The sequence below is a fragment of the Neoarius graeffei genome, chromosome 20 (genome assembly GCF_027579695.1).
Source record: "Neoarius graeffei isolate fNeoGra1 chromosome 20, fNeoGra1.pri, whole genome shotgun sequence".
Taxonomy (NCBI): domain Eukaryota; kingdom Metazoa; phylum Chordata; class Actinopteri; order Siluriformes; family Ariidae; genus Neoarius; species Neoarius graeffei.
Window position 1 is genome coordinate 33,901,353 of NC_083588.1, and position 21,916 is coordinate 33,923,268.

The following is a 21,916-nucleotide window of genomic DNA, read 5'->3' on the forward strand; positions in this document are numbered from 1 at the left end:
ACTGAGAGGCCTCAGTCAGTCCAGATTGGGAACAGAACTTCCAGCACCACCATACTGAGCACTGGGGCCCCCTAGGGCTGTGTGCTCAGTCTACTGCTGTTCACTCTGCTGACTCATAACTGTGCAGCAACTCATAGCTCGAACCACATCATCAAGTTTGCTGATAACATGACTGTGGTGGGTCTCATCAGTAAGAACCAGTCAGCATACAGAGAGGAGGTGCAATGGCTATTGGACTGGTGCAGAGTCAACAACCTGTCTCTGAACATGGTCAAAACAAAAGAGATGGTTGTTGACCTCAGAAGAACACAGAGTGACCAGTCTCCACTGTACATCAACAGCTCACTCATGGAGAACGTCAAGAGCACCAAATTCCTTGGTGTTCATCTGACAGAGAACCTCACCTGGTCCCTCAATACTAGCTTCATAGTCAAGAAAGCTCAACAGCATCTCTGCTTCCTACAAAGGCTGAGGAAAACACATCTCCCATCACCCATCATCACAGTATTCTACTGACAGCATTCTGAGCAGCTGCATCACGGTCTGGTTTGGAAATTGCACCGTCTCGGATCACAAGACCCTACACTGGATAGTGAGGATAGTTGAGAAGATCATCTGAGTCTCTCTTCCTTCTATCACAGACATTTATACCACTCGCTGCATCTGGAAAGCCACCAGCATCATGGTCAACCTCACACACCCCTCACATAATCTTTTCACCCTTCTGCCATCTGGAAAAAGGTACTGAAGCATTCAAGCCTTCACAACCAGACTCTGTAACAGTTCCTTCCCACATGCCATTAGACTCCTCAACTCTGAGGGACTGAACTGATAACACTCAGACTGTTGAACACACCACTCACACTGCAGTCCTTGCACAGTGGACAATAATGCACTACTACTTACAATGTTTACAATGTCTCTCACACAAGGTTTACATTTATTTATTCCCTTTTTCATATACTGACCACGAGTTGGCCTAGTGGTTAATGTGTCTGCTTCTCAATCAAGAGATCGCGAGTTCTACTTGTGGTCAGGTCATACCAAAGACCATCATAAAACTGGCACCTACTGCTGTCTGGCAAGGCATGCTGCAATACAGATGCAAGTGGGGAGTCAAACTCTCATGGTTACCAGAGGACTAGCCCCCCACTGTAGCTGTATAGGCGAGAGGCTGAGGGTTACAGAAACAGAGATCGGCACCACCTGAGGTATGGGATGGACTTTAGACTTCTTTTCCCTATATACTACCTCAATTCCTCATGCCATCAGACTCCTCAACTCTGAGGGACTGGACTGATTCTCACGGACTGTTGAACACATCACTCACACTGTAATCTTTGCACAGTGGACAATAATGCATTATTACTTTACAATGTCTCTCACACACACAAGGTTTACATTTATTTATTCCCTTTTCATATACTACCTCAATATGTACACTCAACTCTGCACTTTATGTTGTGTCTGCACTTTATGTTGTTTGTGTCATTTATTGTCTGCAGCGTTGCACGCTCGCACTTTATGTTGTAGATTGTAGATTGTAGTCTGTAGTCTTGTAGATTGTAGTACTGTGATGTTTAATGTAGCACCATGTTCCTGGAGAAGCGTTATCTTGTTTTAACTGTGTACTGTACCAACTGTATATGGTTGAAATGACATAAAAAAACCTTAACCTAGAAATATTTTTCCTCATTTTATGAAGAGTGTCAACAATTCTGTAGTTTTCTCTGTTAGAGGACAAAAAGGCTTTTAATTAGATCCTAAAATTAATGTCCATCCATCATCTGTAGCCGCTTATCCTGTTCTACAGGGTCGCAGGCAAGCTGGAGCCTATCAGAGCTGACTATGGGCGAGAGGTGGGGTACACCCTGGACAAGTCGCCAGGTCATCACAGGGCTGACACAGAGACAAACAACCATTCACACCTATGGCCAATTTAGAGCCACCAATTAACCTAACCTGCATGTCTTTGGGGGAAACCAGAGCACCCGGAGGAAACCCACGCAGACACGGGGAGAACATGCAAATTCCACACAGAAAGGCCCTCGTCGGCCCCTGGGCTCGAACCCAGGACCTTCTTACTGCGAGGCGATGGCGCTAACCACTATGCCACCCCTAAAATTAATGTCCCTAGAATTAATTTAGAAAGTATGTACTTTCATAAAATTAATATTAAATTGCCTAGAGTCTACATTTACTTTTTATAATGTGTGATTTAAAAAATTATTTAAAAATATAACAAACAAGATAGAGCAAACTGTTACACTGTTGTTTCAGGTCTCATTGGCTAGCAAAGGCAGGGGCGAAGGCTTAGCTACTAGTCTCACACACTAATGATAATAAACATAAATAATATAAATACAAATAAGAACAATAATCTTGAGTTTATTTTTAGTACAAATGTTGTTTGATTAGAAATAGTACAGAAATGGTACTTGTTTAACATTACAGGTGCAGTTTATAGTTTTTGGTTGCTTTTAGACCCAAGACCACAGTGTAATTTGTTCACATATTCATAAGACATACATACATCAAACAAAGCAGAAAAAAAATTTGGGGGACAAAATAACACCTGAAACATTTCATCACTTGTCTTCAGTCCCTAAATTTGTTCAGTTTTGTGAGAAGGAATAGCAACATTACAAAGTGGTAAATGCTTTACCTTCCCAACTTTTTTTTTTAAATGTGTTGCAACAATCAAAATTGAAATGAGTATTTATTAAAAACAACAACAACAACAACAATAAAATTCATGAGGTAAAACATCAAACAATGTGCTGTTGTACTGGTTTGAGTACAATGCAGGTCAAAAACTACTTACAAATAATAATTTTTAGTTTTAATTTCAATTTGAACATACCGTACCAAATTTTTCTAACTTGAGGTTGTACATACATTAGGGGGTGGATGAAGATAGGGGGTGGAAAAACTTCCCTTCCACAAACACTATGAGAATGCATGAAGCACTGTGTCACTTGTACAGAGAATTGTGTGAGCATCCAGTCTATGACGCATCAGTTTTATTACCAGCCTACTCCTGATAGACTGTTTGACACCCAGTCAAACATATTCACTAAACACTCTGTGTGTGTAGGCACAGGACAGAATGCATTTGAACTGACTGATCTGTTTACATCAGTATATGGAAAAACAATGACATTTATATGTGGGATCTGTCAAATAACACACATACACAAATCAGGTGTACATTATTAGACAGTAACATTTTGTCCTTTTGTCTCTATAGCCTTATACTGTAGATTTGAAATGAAACAATGACCATGAATTCAAGTGAGAGTAAGGTACAATTTGCATCTACAGTATTCTTTGGAAATAACATACTGTACAAATGACTATATGTCAAATGCGAATTCTCTCATCAAGACTAAAAACCTTCAGCAGTATCATCCAAGTGATAATATACAGTATGCCAGAGTATACATCGGCCAGCCATAACATTAAAACCACTGAGAGGTGACGTGAATAACATTGATTATCTCATTACAGTGGCACCTATCAAGGGGTGGGATATATTAGGCAGCAGGAGAACCAGGAGAACAGTCAGTTCTTGAAGTGGATGTGTTGGAAGCAGGAAAAATGGAAAAGCGTAAGGATCTGAGTGACTTTGACAAGGGCCAAATTGTGATGGCTAAATGACTGGGTCTGAGCATCTCCAAAATGGCACATCTTGTGGGGTGTTCCCGGTATGCAGTGGCTAGTACTGACCAAAAGTGGTCCAAGGAGGGACAACCATTGAACCAGTGACAGGGTCATGGGTTTTGAAGGGTCAGTGATTTGCATGGGGCATGAAGGCAAGCCCATATGGTCCAATCCCACAGAAGAGCTACGGTCCCACAAAATGCCAAAAAAGTTAATGCTGGCTAAAACAGAAAGGTGTCAGCAGGAACTTTTTCAAAATCACTCAGATCCTTATGCTTGCCCATTTTTCCTGATTCCAACACATCATTTTCAAGAACTGACTTTTCTCTTGCTGCCTAATACAGTGGTGCTTGAAAGTTTGTGAACCCTTTAGAATTTTCTATATTTCTGCATAAATATGACCTAAAACATCATCAGATTTTCACACAAGTCCTAAAAGTAGATAAAAAGAACCCAGTTAAACAAACGAGACAAAAATATTATATTGATCATTTATTTATTGAGGAAAATGATCCAATATTACATATATGTGAGTGGCAAAAGTATGTGAACCTGTAGGATTAGCAGTTAATTTGAAGGTGAAATTAGAGTCAGGTGTTTTCAATCAATGGGATGACAATCAGGTGTAATTGGGCACCCTGTTTTATTTAAAGAACAGGGATCTATCAAAATCTGATCTTCACAACACATGTTTGTGGAAGTTTATCATGGCATGAACAAAGGAGATTTCTGAGGACTTCAGAAAAAGCATTGTTGATGCTCATCAGGCTGGAAAAGGTTATAAAACCATCTCTAAAGAGTTTGGACTCCATCAATCCACAGTCAGACAGATTGTGTACAAATGGAGGAAATTCGAGACCATTATTACCCTCTCCAGGAGTGGTCGACCAACAAAGATCACTCCAAGAGCAAGGCATGTAATGATCGGTGAGGGCACAAAGGACCCCAGGGTAACTTCTAAGCAACTGAAGGCCTCTCTCACATTGACTAATGTTAATGTTCATGAGTCCACCATCAGGAGAACACTGAACAACAATGGTGTGCGTGGCAGGGTTGCAAGGAGAAAGCCACTGCTCTCCAAAACAAACATTGCTGCTTGTCTGCAGTTTGCTAAAGATCATGTGGACAAGCCAGAAGGCTATTGGAAAAATGTTTTGTAGATGGATGAGACCAAAATAGAACTTTTTGGTTTAAATGAGAAACATTATGTTTGGAGAAAGGAAAACACTGCATTCCAGCATAAGAACCTTATCCCATCTGTGAAACATGGTGGTGGTAGGATCAATGGTTTGGGCCAGTTTTGCTGCATCTGGGCCAGGACAGCTTGCTATCATTAATGTAACAATGAATTCTGAATTATACCAGTGAATTCTAAAGGAAAATGTCAGGACATCTGTCCATGAACTGAATCTCAAGAAAAGGTGGGTCATGCAGCAAGACAACAACCCTAAGCACACAAGTTGTTCTACAAAAGAATGGTTAAAGAAAAATCAAGCTAATGTTTTGGAATGGCCAAGTCAAAGTCCTGACCTTAATCCAATCGAAATGTTGTGGAAGGACCTGAAGCAAGCAGTTCATGTGAGGAAACCCACCAACATTCCAGAGTTTAACCTGTTCTGTATGGAGGAATGGGCTAAAATTCCTCCAAGCCGGTGTGTAGGACTGATCAACAGTTACCGGAAATGTTTAGTTGCCGTTATTGCTGCACAAGGGGGTCACACCAGATACTGAAAGCAAAGGTTCACATACTTTTGCCACTCACAGTCATGTAATATTGGATCATTTTCCTCAATAAATAAATGACCAATGTAGGGGCGGCTGCCATGCCTGTAACCATAGTAACCCTTTTACAGTACAGTTTGAACCCACCGATCTCTGTACTCGACGCCATGTTCTATCTCCGCCCATTCTTCTGACTCCCTGTAACGGTATTGGACAGAGATGATACCGGATACCAAATACAGTGATGTCACGACTGCTTTAAACCAGTGGCGGCACCAAAATTCTGTCTCTCTGGCGGTGGATTCCCTCTCTGGCAGTGGATTCCACATGTGAAAGAGAGAAGCCGTTCATTGGCACTACAGAAGGACAGAGAACAAAGAACGAGCTATTGATACCAGACTTTAGCCAAAGTTCAATGTATTTGACCTTTGCAGAGTTGTATTAATAACTTAACCGGTTAGTTACTGCAGCCCAAGCAGTGTTTCAAAGAGGAAAGGCGACCGGATCCCTTTTCCCTTTTTTAACATCGACGAATTATAAACAAGATTCCTTCTAGATCATCGGACGACCGACGGGACACTGAGGATCTTCAGCTGATGAGCTGTAAGGAACAAAACTGTCTTCTTCCTGGATCTGCGTTCCGCGCTATCTTCGGATAACAGAAGGCTCACTTTCAATTGCTAACAAGAGCGATCACCCCAAGTAAGGCTAGCATCTGGGCAATTGTTAGTTTTACTTGTAGCTAGTTAATGTAAAGAGTATTGTTTTATTTGAACTCATTTATGATTTAAATGTACACATTTTGATTCACATGAAAGTTGGTCTTAGACTGCGTGTTGTTTCATTTACTTTGTTTACTATCTGTATTTAGTTAGATAGTGCATGCCCTCTCTCTCTCTTTTTAACTCCCGCCATCGCATGACACCCCATCAACATTGGGTTTTCAGGAGTAGCTAAGGTTGAGTAGAAGTTTGGCTTTTAGGCCTAGCACAAAGCTAGGCTTTTAGGCCTGTGCAGTCCATTCACAGCCTCACTCCCCTCCTCCTTGTTGTGAGCATGTGCACGCCCTCTCTCCCTAGCTCCTCCTCATCTTGTTAGTGCGCAGCTGCACACATGCACATACACGCCTACACTCACACACACACATACGCACACACACTCTCACGTAGACACCCCTAAACACGTGGTTTCCCTATCACATTTTAACATCCACTCGCCCCTACACTGTAAACTTGTATAGAGCTTATTACTTCTGATCACCATTAGTGCCTTAATTATCATCATATACACTACTGATTCTTATTTGTACATATTGTGTCACCATTTATATTGAATTATTCCTTGGCTGCTATTGTTGCTATATCTGATCAGTATAAGTTCACAAATTCATGTCAGCTATTTCAGTAAATGGTATCTTTGGAATAAACTGTGTCCTGTTTATTGTTACAATATTTACTGAATGCCAACGTCTGCCAAGAAAAGTATTCTAATTGCCTTCACCCATTTGGTAGTTATATGAATGTTATAGATCTAGAGTAAACGTATTACATTAGAGCTACCATACTCACTAAACTATAGTAACATCACCAAGTTATTCCAGTGATTTTAACAGTTTAGCTATAAACTATTAGACACTTGAATTAATGATTAATGAATTTATGAGACTGATTTGATAAGCCCATTGCACCTACACCAAGTATAATATTTTTGTCTCATTTGTTTAACTGGGTTCTCTTTATCTACTTTTAGGACTTGTGTGAAAATCTGATGTTGTTTTAGGTCACATTTATGTATATAGAAAATTCATTAGGGTTCACAAACTTTCAAGCACCACTGTACACTACTGTGCAAAAGGTTTTTGTTTTCTTACAACATATTTACATTTTATATCTTTTGGATTGTGTTGGTATAAAAGAGCAAATATTAATTATCCAAACATGTATTATCCACAAAAAAGTTACAGAGAAGAGCAGCACGGTGGTGTAGTGGTTAGCGCTGTCACCTCACAGCAAGAAGGTCCTGGGTTCGAGCCCCGTGGCCGGCGAGGGCCTTTCTGTGCGGAGTTTGCATGTTCTCCCCGTGTCCGCGTGGGTTTCCTCCGGGTGCTCCGGTTTCCCCCACAGTCCAAAGACATGCAGGTTAGGTTAACTGGTGACTCTAAATTGACCGTAGGTGTGAATGTGAGTGTGAATGGTTGTCTGTGTCTATGTGTCAGCCCTGTGATGACCTGGCGACTTGTCCAGGGTGTACCCCGCCTTTCGCCCGTAGTCAGCTGGGATAGGCTCCAGCTTGCCTGCGACCCTGTAGAAGGATAAAGCGGCTAGAGATAATGAGATGAGATGAGATGAAGTTACAGAGAAACAAAGAAAGAATATAAGAAATAAATTATAAATTATTGTGTAGCATGGTGGTGTAGCGCTTAGCACTGTTGCCTCACAGCAATGAGGTTCTGGGTTCGAGCCCAGGGGCTGTTGGGGGCCTTTCTGTGTGGAGTTTGCATGTTCTCCCTACGTCTGCATGGGTTTCCTCTGGGTACTCTCGTTTCCCCCACAGTTCAAAGACATGTGGTTAGGTTAACATGGGGTGGCCTTAGGCTGAGGTGCCCTTGAGTGCAAGGCACCCAACCTCCAACTGCTCCTGGGGTGCTGTTAGCATGGCTGCTCACTGCTCTGGGTATGTGTGTGTTCACTGCTTCAGATGGGTTAAACGCAGAAAGGAATTTCACAAGTGTATGTGTGATGAGTAAAGTTGTTCTTAAGTAAATGACAACTTTTCAGATGAATTGTGGCAGCTTGGAACAACCTATTTGCCAAATTCCTTTAAAAGAAAGCTGTGCGAGAGTATACCTAAAATTGAAAATTTTATTGAGCAACATCAGGGCTACAACAATGTGGAACAATGTAGACTGATTACCTGATTTCATCTATAGGCTATTGACACAACATGAAATGCACCATGGGGAGCCTGATGGAAATAGTATTTCAATGCACTGTATGCTTGTATATGGACATATTGACAATAAAGTGCTCTTGAATCTTGAATCATTTAAAATTGAACTATTGTGTAGATGTACCTGATCCTGCCATCATTTGTTTTTGTCATGTGATCTCTGATCAGGGCATTGGTGTAATGACTCATTCATTCATCTTCAGTTTCACTTTGGGTTGCAGTGGATCCAGAGCCTATGTTATCCTAAACCTGGCATGAGGCAGGAATACACCCTCGGTGGGAGACCAGTCCATCAGAGCGCATCATGCACACATACATTTACACAATTATTCACATCTAGGATAATTTAGTGTAGCTAATCCACCAACCAGCATGTTTTTGGGAGGAGACAAGAAACCCTCATGGACACAGGGAGAACATAAAACACTACACAGGGAAGACTTTAGCTCAGGATAAAAGTAGAGACCTTGGAGCTGTGAGGTGGTAATGCTACACACTGTGTCACCATGCTTCCCATTATTTTCCATTCTCATATTATTAAGTGTTTGAGTGTTTTGATTTATCCACTGGTCATAAATGTCATACATGCTTGCTTATTATCCCCTTGCACCCTTGAGCACTTGTACACCATAGGTCTGCACTTTGCTAATATCATCAAAGTGCAGATTTAGTGGCTGAGCTCAGGTCTTAGGGTGCCATTTAGGACAAGGCCAAAGATTTCAGCCTCCAAAGAATGAAAGCCAGAGATGAAATTAATTAGTGTGGAAGGGTTGCTTTTGAGGTTGAGCTATCACAGAGCCCTCTGGTGGAACTGGAGCTCTGGAGTGAAATGGAGCATCAGAGGAGCTCAGTGACCCATGGTAAACTTGAGTATCAGTACTGGATAAAACTGAGAACATTTTGCCAAGAACCTGGCTTTTCAAAAAGATGTTTTTGTCAGTAGTTCCTGGAGTGTTTAATTGCTCTGAGGTTGTCAGGCTGTGTCTGTGTTTTATATTTGATAGGTTTTAGCTTTGTCTGGATCATGATGTTCTGGTGTTCTGTCTCCAACTCAGTATGAGTCAGGGTTTTTTTTTTTTTGCGCTATGCTTGAATACTGGAGGCTGAGTCAGGAGGGGCTTGTGCACTGACTTTGATTGAGTCTGAATCTGAACACGTCCTATTGTATAATTTTGGCCAGTTTTTCAGTGATAGATGCCTCATTAGAGCTGATCAGGTCTGTGCTTTGTTTCATGATTTGTAATAATTGCTTTTGAAATACCAACCATAAACTTCTGAGTGTTTTAGCCTTTTCTGAAGGGTAAGTGTATTTTATCCATTTACTCTGGCAATTTATTTCACACATAGTCAAGTAACACTCTGCAGACAGAGGGGGGTAAATCCATGTGGTTCTGCAATCTGTTGTCTTTCCTTTACTATATGACCAGAGAACACCAGCAAAACCACCAAATATCAGTCGCATTCATATCCATTTCTTTTAAATGTCTACATCAGATTCATACATTTCCATCATCCCAATACATGTGGAAGTGATAAGTCAAGCACAGAGTGAAAACTTACCCTCCCTCTCTGAAATATCCCTCCCACACACATACACACACACATCTATGCTCCACAACTTGCATCTATGCACAAACTCATTTTCATGTACACATACACACAGCATGCACTAATGTGAAATAGAAACACGGCACTCACCGTTATGGTAGGGATAGCAGTAACCAGCGAGTAGACGAGGACAGGTGGCACTTTGCTGTTCTCCTCTGGTCCTGGGTAAGGCTTGGAAAACATCTTGTCGTAGCAGAAGAAACCTTGGACATGCACGGGGAAGGTGTCCGTGTACTCAAAGTAGTACGCCAGGAGAACCGTTCCTGCCATGATCACCAGCTGGAAATAGAACATGGTCCTTAGAACCAAGAAGGAGGAGGAATACTCCAACCCTGCACTCTTACAACCACACAAACCGGCATAGGAGAGAGAGAGAGAGAGAGAGAGAGAGAGAGAGAGAGAGAGAGAGAGAGAGAGAATGAAAGAGAAGGTTTTACAGAAGAGAAATTATTTTAGTATCTCTAAAGCAAACAGTGTAAAAAAGAATGAGAGAAAAGAGAAAAGCATGTGATGAGACAGACAAGGTGGGAATATCTGCCAAGAAAAAGAGAGAGAGAAGGAGGTTGAGCCAAAAAGAGGAGGGATTGAGGGAGGGAGGCTGTGAGAGAGGGAATGTGTGTGAGCTGGCACACATTACTCTGGCAGTGTGAACCCTGTGGATGTGTGTGCGTATTTTTGGCTGTGTGTAAAGCGCAGAGTGAGTAGAAGCCATGTGTGAATGTGTTCATTAACACATTTTAAATTGAGGCTGCTTTCCCTCAGCTCAGCTTCTGATTAGAACGACACACTCACTGAGTTCCAACTGCCAGAAAAATGCAAAGCAAGATCTGCCATGTAAAAGCCATTTATAACTCTGTGTGTGTGTGTGTGTGTGTGTGTGTGTGTGTGTGTGTGTGTGTGTGTGTGTGTGTGTGCACGCGCGCATGCACTGCAGATGAGGGAGACCCTGAGGAGCTTACGTTCACACATACGCTCACAAAAACACAATATGACAATCAATTTTACTGAAATGTCTTCCGTGTCCATCACTGGTGATTGATAACTGTTTATTGGCCTGCTGTGTAAAAGATGGGGCTGTGGGTGAGAGGGGGAACTCTGATGTCCAGCACTATATTTGGAGGAAGAGTGGAGGGGCACAGAATCCAAGGTATTTGAAGTCCAGTGTGAAGTTTCTGCAGTCTGTGATGATTTGGGGAGCCATGTCATCTGCTGGTGTTGGTCCACTGTGTTTTTTCAAGTCCAAAGTCAACCAAGCTGTCTACCAGGAGATTTTAGAGCACTTCATGCTTCCATCTGCTGACAAGCTTTATGGAGATGCCGATTTCCTTTTCCAGCAGGACTTAGCACCTGCCCACAGCGCCAAAACTACTACCAAATGGTTTGCTGACCATGACATTACTGTGCTTGATTGGGCAGCCAACTACCCAGACCTGATCCCCATGGAGAATCTATTGGGTACTGTCAAAAGGAAGATGAGAAACACCTGACCCAAAAATATAGATGAGCTGAAGGCCGCTATCAAAGCAACCTGGGCTTCAATAAAACCTCAGCAGTGCCACAGACTGATCACCTCCACGCCATGCCGCATTGATGCAGTAATTCATGGTGAAGGAACCCCAAGCAAGTATTGGGTGTATAAATTAACATACTTTTCAGAAGTTGGACATTTCTGTATTGTAAATCCTTTTTTGATTGATCTTAGGAAATATTCTAATCATTTGAGATACTAGATTTCTGATTTTCATGAGCTATAAAGCCATAATCATCAAAATTTAAAACAAAAAAGGCTTGAAATATTTTGCTTTACATGTAATGAATATAGAGAGGCGGCTACAATTATTGACACCTTAACGATCTTTCGGCCATTGCAAAAGTAGAAAAGGCTTTCAATATGGAAACTGTGCATAAATAATTACTCAAACTTCCACTGGAAAAAATGAGTTGATTCCTGATTACTTAGTGTATCAGATTACGCGACACCATTCCACAAGTATCTACACCTTTGTCCACAATTATCGACACTGTTCCACAATTATCGACATCCAGATGATTATTTATAAGAAAAAATAATTGGTATGTGGTTAACAAAACATAGTTTTTATTTACAATTTGTTTTACATAGACTTATATTTAGTACAAAATATCTTTTATACAAAATATATTGATGTTGGTGCTTATGAGGAAGTAATTTTAATGTTTGTAAACAGATGAACTGATAATGTTTAACCTGTGTCAGAAAATCTTTTGTTCCACTTTCTACCCACTTTAAGTATTTTTCTAAATCACATTTTGTTAATCATTCATCATTGTTTGTATTAATTTCTAGTTTTGTAGTTTGTCAATAAATGTCAACAGGCAATTGACATTGTAACCGCATGAAAATCCAGGTCAAAGGTCGCATGTCATTCCTCGAATCAAAACTTTATATTTTTATAAAATATAAAATGTCTACTGATATTGTAATATATGGTAGATATTTACAACAAACTGCAAAAAATATTTTCTGAATGGAATAGAAAAAATCTGAATATGTCAAGCATGTAATTTTTTATATGCTAGGAATTTAATTCTGATCTAATTCTATTTATTGCAATAGGATTCCAAATACTCTATAAGCATTCCATTTTGTTATGAATCAGAAAAAAATTATAATAAATCATAGCACTTTTATTTTTTTAAAGTACTTCATCTACTTAAACAATGTTACAAAGATTGATACATAGCAGTTGTAAATGTCACTTAATTCCACAGGGTGTCAATAATGGTGGACACCAGTGAAAGTGATCACTATTATCGACACCTCACATGACTCCTCAAATGTGCATTTAGATATAAAATGGCGACTGTCAAATGAAACACTAAGAAACAAAGTAGGTTTCGACAAGGAGATCATGAAATATTGGTGAATTTGATATGTAAAAACATGTCCATGATCTTTCCACCATGCTTACCTGTGATGATAACATCTGGGTTTCCCTCAAATTGCTGATCGGGCTAAAAAAATGTCATCTCAGGCAACGAGCTGTGTCATCAGACGACAAGATCGGGGGGGGGGGTCTTCCGGTTCATTAATTAACCAATAATAACTGTTGTAACTGAAACTCACCTTTGTAAAATTGTTTTTTATTGGTAAATCTGAAAAGGTGTTGATAATTATAGACTGTCGATAACTGTAGCTGCCGCTCTAGAATATATGAAGGTTTACTTTTTTGAATAAAATTACAAAAAAGAAAGAACTTTTTCATGACATTCTAATAGTTTGAGGTGCACTAGTTAAATATTACCGTAGGTAAATTACACCCAGTTAGCAATTTTAGTTTATCCCATTTCTGAAATGTAATGGTTCTATCACATGTTCCAGGACATTTTGGTTTTCTGTGTGTTATTAAAACAGATTGATGCTGTGAAAAACACATTCATTTCTGCAACATTTTGTACTTGTAGGAAAATTAACACAGATGTTTTCATCATGTTTATTTTTGTGCCACATTCAAAGAACATTAAGAAGCCAAGCCTTATTACTACTCATGTTTTTTGAATACTGCAGGAATTTTTTTCTTGGTAATGCTACAGTTGAACCTTATATGAACCTGTCAGATAGATTGCTGAACTTTAATCACATTCTCTCGGTTAGCTGGGTAATGAGGCCGCTCAAAATGCATCTAGTTATTCTGCCCAGCATAAAACTTCAGTCTTTCCTAATCTCAGTATGAATCATCAACATGATCAAGGCATATGCTGAGCCTGAAGATACAGGCTACTGCAGCATTGCAGAGGGATGCAGCGTTTCTGAAGGTTTTAATAACCATACAAAAGCAAGAGACGGTGACTCAGAATATCCCTACATACAACAGTTCAGTTTCTCTCAGTCTTGGAGGTGTTGACTTGATTTCTAGACTAGTCAGCTCCCTACACTGAGTTGAAGAACAAAGTCATAGGGCATATTTAATCCAACATTTTCTTATTCACAGAATCAAAAGTAAAATACACGATATCTGTATGCTATTACCAATCTATAATATTGTGTAATGGATTTGTGTGCTACTATAGCATAATCAATTTGGATCCCCTTTCCTGGTTTCACATAAACAATATCAACATTGTTCAGATATTGAATCAGGTATTGCATGAACAGACTTCAGTTATGGAGGAAGCATTCAAGCATACTGTATAAATTTGGCAGCCATGCAAGGCCCAAATGGCCCTGTATCCCATGGGGCTAGAATCACGATGTGGGTCTCGGCTCATTCAGAGAGGAGGGGCAGTGATTCCATCTGGCACTTTGTCTATTTTCTGCACCTGTTTTTTTCCATCAAAAGGCTATATTAGTTTGCAGGGTTTATTGTTTTTCATTTTTGTTACATTAGATGCTTGTGAGTTGGAGTTCCTTAGATTGTGTCTATAAAGTATTTAGTAATCTTTTCTCAAACACACGTGGCCTGACTTGCTCATCAGGGGTACATTTCTAAATTCATGTATAAAATTTAAATCCAGAAAAATTTTATATATATATATATATATATATATATATATATATGGTTGTATATATATATATATATATATATATATATATATATATATATATATATATATATATATATATATATATATTGTTTAAAGTGTTATACAAACAAAATTGAATTGAATAATTTCTTTGTCTATACTGTAATTAGAGAAGGGACCTTCTGACCTTTTGGTGAAGTAGCTTCATCTCACTGAAAAAAAAAAGAGAAAAATCCAACCTTTATCTGAAATAAATTTATTCCAATCCCAAAAATAAATCCCTCATTAAGAAATAATGATTTTCAACAAAAACACATGTGCCACTATTATTGGGGCCCCTGGAAATTATAGGGAACACAATGTAACTGAAGCATGTTTCCCATTTAAATTGTACATTGAGTTGAGTGGAGTGGGTAGGAACTTTAAAACTGTAATCCATGACTTCCTGATTAACTGGGGAACAAATATGAGGTGACACAGTGACCAAATTTCCTGAATCATCCATCAGCATGGGAAAGATAAAAGAACACACAAACCAAATGAGGGAGAAATGTGCTGACCTTCATAACTCAGGTAATGGTTATTTAAAAACGTAGCTATTTGCCTGAAAATGTCCATTTCTATTGTTAGGGCAATAATAAAAACATGGACATCAACTTCAGTTGGAACTGTTACAAACTTGCCTGAAAGAGGACCCAAGTTTATTTTGCCCCACGTACATTTTGCCTCACGCACAGTTGTCAGGTACGAGGTAGGCAGATGTATGTGCATAAGTATATTTATTTACAGTGATGGAGATTATATACAAATGTGAAAACATACACAGGCAAACAATCCAAATTGGCAGGCTAAATCCAAAACATTAATCAGGCAAAGGGTTGGGCGAGACACAAACAGAATATTAAAGGCAGAGCGAAAAACGAGAATGAGAAACAGGCACAGGAAATCAGAAACAGGAAACAAGGCTTGGTAATGCGTACTGACGTAGCGTAATACTTCACACTGATTGTGCATCAGCACAATCCTTAAAATAGGTGCACATATAGCTCCTTAATTAAGTCGAGGTGCGCGTCGTTAATGGCGTGCATGCTGGAGTCTGCTCGACACATGCGCCGCCTGGGGCGCGCCTTTAGGTGCGTGTGCCACAGTGCACAGGACTGACAGACCCCCCCAAGAGCTCTCTCTGGAAGCAAAAATCCATCCTACTTGGTTCCAGTAGGGGCTCGGGTTCAGGCTCAGGACAAAACTTGGACTCCTGACTTGCACTGGTTTCGGCTCTGGAGATGAATCGGGTTCAGGACTGGATTTGGACTCAAGCTCTGTACTAGACTTGGGCTTGAGCTGTGGCGATGACTCAAACTCTGGATTGGACACAGACTGTGCAGGAAGCACGCTTAGACTCAGGACTTGACTTGGACCCTGGACTTGGCTCGGATCCAGGACTTACAGTGGACTCGAGCTCTGGGCTGGATTCAAGCTCTGGAGATGACTTGAGCTTTGGGCTGGACTCTGGCTCCAGCTCAGGAGATGACTCAGGTCTGGATCTGGCTCGGACTCAGGGCTGGAAGTGTGCTTGAGCTCTAGACTTGACTTGGGCTTTGGACTGTACTCGAGCTCTGGGGATGACTTGGGCTCAAGGCAGGAAGCGAGCTCTGACTCAGGCTCAGTAGAGGACTTGGGCTCTGCCAGCGCATTGCTATGGTCCTGGCCAAGTGGCAGAATGATGACGTCTTCATGGCTGGGCGGTGGCAGAGCAATGACATCTTCGTAGCCAGGCAGCAGAGGAACAACGCCGCCTTCATATCCAGCTGAAGCAGAGGTCACTCCGTCGTCCTCTAACACAGGTTCTGGAACAGGCTCAGGTCCTGGCACTGACCTTGACTCTGGCATAGGCACTCGAGCTGGCACAGGCACTGGCTCCGACTCTGGCATTAGCTCTGATGCTCTAGCTGACACGGGCACTGGAGTACACTGGCCCAGGCTCTGACGCTGGCTCTAGCACTGGAGCTGACTCCAACACTGGCACTGGTTCTGGAGCAGACACTGGTGCTGACTGACTCCGACTCTGGTGCTGGCACTGGCTCTGGAGCAGACACTGGTGCTGACTCTGGTGTTGGCTCTGGAACAGATGTTGGTGCTGACTCTGATGCTGAAGCTGGCACTGGCTCTGACACTGGCTCTTGTGCTGACTCAGACGCTGGAGCTGGCACTGGCTCGGACGCTGGCTCAGGCATTGGTTCAGGCGCTGGCTCTGGAATTGACTTTAGAACAGGCTGTGGGATTGGTTCTAGACTGACAGCCCTTAGGAGGTGCTCTAGAGCAACAGCCTCCTCTGTTGCATCAGCCTCAGGCGTGATAGCCCCCTCCAAAAAATTTCAAGGCGGTCCCCCTTTTCCAAAATTTCATAGATACGCTTGAGCATGGCTAAGAAAGACTGAACTCTGAAGGCATGAGTGCTCAACTTGGATCAGGTACTCCACCCATTGGCGAGCTCATGGAGCTGTCCAAGTGAGCATGAAGCTCACTCAGATTGGTTCTGGTTTCTTGGGTTCTTCGAAGGCCTCATAGAACAGATTACACTGCAGGCTGAATCCTCTAGGGTGATATATTCCATAGTACATTGCCAGGAGGCCCATTACAAAATGCTGCTGGAAATACGAGGCAAGAGGCCAAGATACAGGAACCCAGTAGATGTGAGGTATGGCAAACTGTATTATACTTCCACTGTTAGCAAAGTATTCTGCCAGGTACGAGGTAGGTGGATGTATGTGCAGAAGTATATATTTATTTACAATCATGGAGATTATATACAAACATGAAAACACACACAGGCAAACAATCCAAATCGGCAGGCTAAATCCAAAACGTTAATCAGGCAAAGGGTTGGGCGAGGCGCAAACAGAATATCAAAGGCAGAGCGAAAACGAGAACGAGGAACAGGCACAGGAATCAGGAAACGAGAAACAGGAAACTAGGCTCGGTAATGCGTACTGACGTAGCGTAATACTTTGCACTGATTGTGCATCAGCACAGTCCTTAAATAGGTGCACATATTAATTAATTAAGTTCATGTGCGCTTCGTTAATGGCGTGCGTGCTGGAGTCTGCTTGATGCATGCGCTGCCCAGGGCGCGCCTTCAGGTGCACACGCCACAGTGTGTAGGAATGACAACAGTGAGGATGATAGTACGAGAGGCTAAAAAAAACCCAAAACAAAGGATTACTGTTGGTGAATTACAAGAAAAAGTAAAATCTTAGGGTTTCCAAATCTCTAAAACCACCATCAGATACCACCTCCATGCCAACAGATTATTTGTAAGATATGCCAGAAAAAAACCAGTCAGTTAACCACAAATGTAGGCACCTGAAAGTTTGTGAAGTGCTACTACAGCTTTGACTGGAACAATGTTCTCTGGTCTGATGTCACAAAAATGGAGCTTTTTGGCAATAAACACTCAAGGTGGGTTTGGCATAAAAAGAAGGATGGCTATAATGAAAAGAATGCAATCCCAACTGTAAATTATGGTGGAAGTTCTGTGATGTTTTATGACTGTTTTTCCTCCAAAGGCCCTGGAAACCTTGCTAGTGTGCATGGCATCATGGACTCCATGAAATACTAGTACATTTTAAATCAAAATCTGGTTGCCTCTGCCAGGAAACTAAAACTGAGTCATTGCTGGATCTTCCAGCAGGACAATGATTCAAAGCAACACAAAAAAGGTTAGCTGACCACAGAATCAAGCTTCTGCCATGGCCTTCTCAGTCCCCTGACCTGAACCCCAACCTGAAAACCGTGTTCTATGGTCTGATGTAACAAATGTGATTTGGGGTGAACTGCAGAGGAGAGTGCACAAGAAAGAGCCTCGGCCTCCAACCTTATAAAATGTTATAGGAGAAGACTCAGTGCTGTTTAACTGGCAAAGGGAGGTTCTACAAAGTATTAAATGTGGAGGTGCCAATAATAATGGCACATGTATTTTTGTTGAAAATAATTATTTCTTGATGAGAGATTTGTTTTCCTCTAAATGAATTCACTCCAATTAAAGGTTGGATTTTTCTCTTTTTTCAGCGTGAGATGAAACTACTTCATCAAAAGGTGGATTTTTTTCTAACCCTTTTTAAATCTTTATAAGGGGTGCCAATAATTGTGGAGGGCACTGTACATATCCTTGTTTTAGCTCAGGTTCTGGAAAGCTTCCTTTTTCCTGATGCTGCTCAGCTTAATGGTGTGGTGTTTGGGTGTCCTCTACACTTTCAGAAATCGGGGTACGTTAGGAGTCTATTTCTGTCCCCAGCAGTACAATCTACACTAATATACCCCCTAGGGCTCATTAAAGTATTTGGACCTCATTGAAATGCTTAATGTGTAATATTTTATGGCCAAAAATGTACAGTGGTGCTTGAAAGTTTGTGAACCCTTTAGAATTTTCGATATTTCTGCATAAATATGACCTAAAACATCATCAGATTTTCACACAAGTCCTAAAAGTAGATAAAGAGAACCCAGTTAAACAAATAAGACAAAAATATTATACTTGGTCATTTATTTATTGAGGAAAATGATCCAATATTACATATCTGTGAGTGGCAAAAGTATGTGAACGTTTGCTTTCAGTATCTGGTGTGACCCCCTTGTGCAGCAATAACTGCAACTAAACGTTTCTGGTAACTGTTGATCAGTTCTGCACACCGGCCTGGGGAGGGTAACAATGGTCTTGAATTTCCTCCATTTGTACATAATCTGTCTGACTGTGGATTGGTGGAGTCCAAACTCTTTAGAGATGGTTTTGTAACCTTTTCCAGCCTGATGAGCATCAACAACGCTTTTTCTGAGGTCCTCAGAAATCTCCTTTGTTCATGCCATGATACACTTCCACAAACATGTGTTGTGAAGATCAGACTTTGATAGATCCCTGTTCTTTAAATAAAACAGGGTGCCCACTCATGCCTGATTGTCATCCCATTGATCGAAAACACCTGACTCTAATTTCACCTTCAAATTAACTGCTAATCCTAGAGGTTCACATACTTTTGCCATTCACAGATATGTAATAATGGATAATTTTCCTCAATAAATAAATGACCAAGTATAATATTTTGGTCTCATTTGTTTAACTGGGTTCTCTTTATCTACTTTTTGGACTTGTGTGAAAATCTGATGATGTTTTAGGTCATATTTATGCAGAAATATAGAAAATTCTAAATGGTTCACAAACTTTCAAGCACCACTGTACTGTATATATATGTTCCAAAGCAGTACATAAAGGGTACAAATAAGTACCTTAGAGCAGGGGTTCTCAACCTTTTCTGCTTTGAGGTCCACTTATTCATACTTGTACCGAGTCGGGGTCCATTAAAAAAGATCCCCACTTATTTTGGCTCATCTATTCTATTAGAATCCAATAATCTATTGTAACATATTAATGGGATGCAACATCACTCCCTGTTACAGATGGAAATTAAATAAATGCAATAAAAGCAAACTGTTTTTAATTGTAGGTATTGTATTTAAAACTATATAGATGTGCCAGAAGCCAACATAAAACCATGCATGCAGATCATTCTCAGTCAAAAGGGATTAATGATCCAAAAGTGGAGTCTGGGCGATTAACACAAGAACTTATTGCCATGTTTGTGTACAGTCAACAAGCAAGTTATTAAAACCAAGAAGTACACTCAAAAGAAGCAGATATAGAAACCACTCAATGGGATAGATCCTTACATGCTAACAAAGAAGAATTTTTCCTCTGAAAGAAAAATTTACTCGCTAAATTTGACATAAGTAGAATAAAATTTGATCCTATTGTAGCCGTAACTAAATACAAAGACAATAGTTATGCATACTATTAATTAACTTAATGTGAAGATAATTAACAGTCAACAGATTAATTTTTTTAAAGACTGTGCATATTTTTAGTCTTTTGTATTTGTAATTATTTGTATTTGTACATGCATGACCTCACCAGCTCTGCTGATCAACTTATCTTGTTTAAATAAAGTTATTCATTCATTATGAGTTGGAAAATTATCCATCCGTTGACTTCCCCGACATCTCCGACTACCCGGTGCTGTAGACATCGTTCTACACGGAGACACAGATGAAAATCTGGAAGAGCATGGAGGAGTACAATTTTTTATATGTGGCTGGGTTAAAGATCTGGGGATCAGGACACGACAAGATAAATCCTGTATCATTTTTGCCTGGGTAAATAGGAGTTTCTGGGCTTTTTGTCCGCGTCTTTGCGATGGCTGGTAGGATGCTACAAGTTTTGGTATCGGGTGTAAACAAACCACAGCCACTCGATTCTCAATCCTCCCTGCTCTTCTCTTCCAGCAGGCATCACAGATCCATATAATTTACCCATAAGCATATTTATCTCTCTCTCTCTCTCTCTCTCTCTCTCTCTCTGTGTGTGTGTGTGTGTGTGTGTGTGTGTGTGTGTGTGTGTGTGTGTGTGTGTGTGTGTGTGTGCGCGTGTGTGGGAATGTGACAAAATAAAGACTTGTTTGTCTTAATTTACCCACAAATGTATTTATTCTGCTTGAAAAGTGTTCGGTAAACCAGCTACCGGATTTGGGACACAACAACATCCTGAACTATTTAGTATTTGGCTTCAAACTTGAAAAAAATTCATGACCCAATAGATGGCGCTTTGCAACCCACTAATGGGCCACAGCCCACTGGTTGAGAAACATTGCTAGAGTGTACTGCCCCAGTGACAAGCCATTGTCTCCCTCAAGGTACAATAATGTACTTTATTTTCTGAGAGTGCATGATCCTCATATAATATGTCTGATTCATCTCTGGCTCTACATACTGTCCCTGATAGTAACTGGTAGCACGGTCGCCTCACAGCAAGAAGGTTCTGGGTTCGAGCCCAGCAGCTGACGGGGGCCTTTCTGTGTGGAGTTTGCATGTTCTTCTCGTGTCTGCATGGGTTTCCTCTGCATGCTCTGGTTTCCCCCACAGTCCAAAGACATGCGGTGAGGTTACCATGGGGTGGCCTTAGGCTGAAGTGCCCGTGAGCAAGGTACCTAACCCCCAACTGCTCCTTGGGCTCTGTAGCATAGCTGCCCACTGCTCTGGGTATGTGTGTTCACTGCTTCAGATGGGTTAAATGCAGAGAGGAATTTCACTGCATTTAAGTGTATGTGTGATAAATGAAGTTGCTGTTCTTCTTCAAATCTGACATGGCAACTCTGAATTTCAATTAGCATTTTAGGCCTTCCAAAGTGATCGGACTATTTTTTAATGACTAAATAATCCATCCACCCATCCATTATCTGTAGCTGCTTATCCTGTACAGGGTTGCAGGCAAGCTGGAGTCCCAGCTGACTATGGGCGAAAGGCGGGATACACCCTGGACAAGTCAGCAGATCATCACAGGGCTGACACATAGAGACAAACAAACATTCACATTCACACCTACGGTCAATTTAGAGCAACCAGTTAGTCTAACTTGCACGTCTTT

At 40.9% G+C, this 21,916-nt stretch overlaps 1 protein-coding gene across 1 annotated transcript in view; it reads right to left on the bottom strand.

Moving 5' to 3' along the window:
- The window catches only part of plppr2a (phospholipid phosphatase related 2a), a 98,300-nt gene that overhangs the window by 25,713 nt on the left and 50,671 nt on the right, over positions 1 to 21,916 (bottom strand). Inside the window, exon 2 of the mRNA XM_060902584.1 lies at positions 10,033 to 10,221. Coding sequence (XP_060758567.1) covers positions 10,033 to 10,221 — 189 coding nt within the window. The remainder of the gene's footprint in view (positions 1 to 10,032; positions 10,222 to 21,916) is intronic.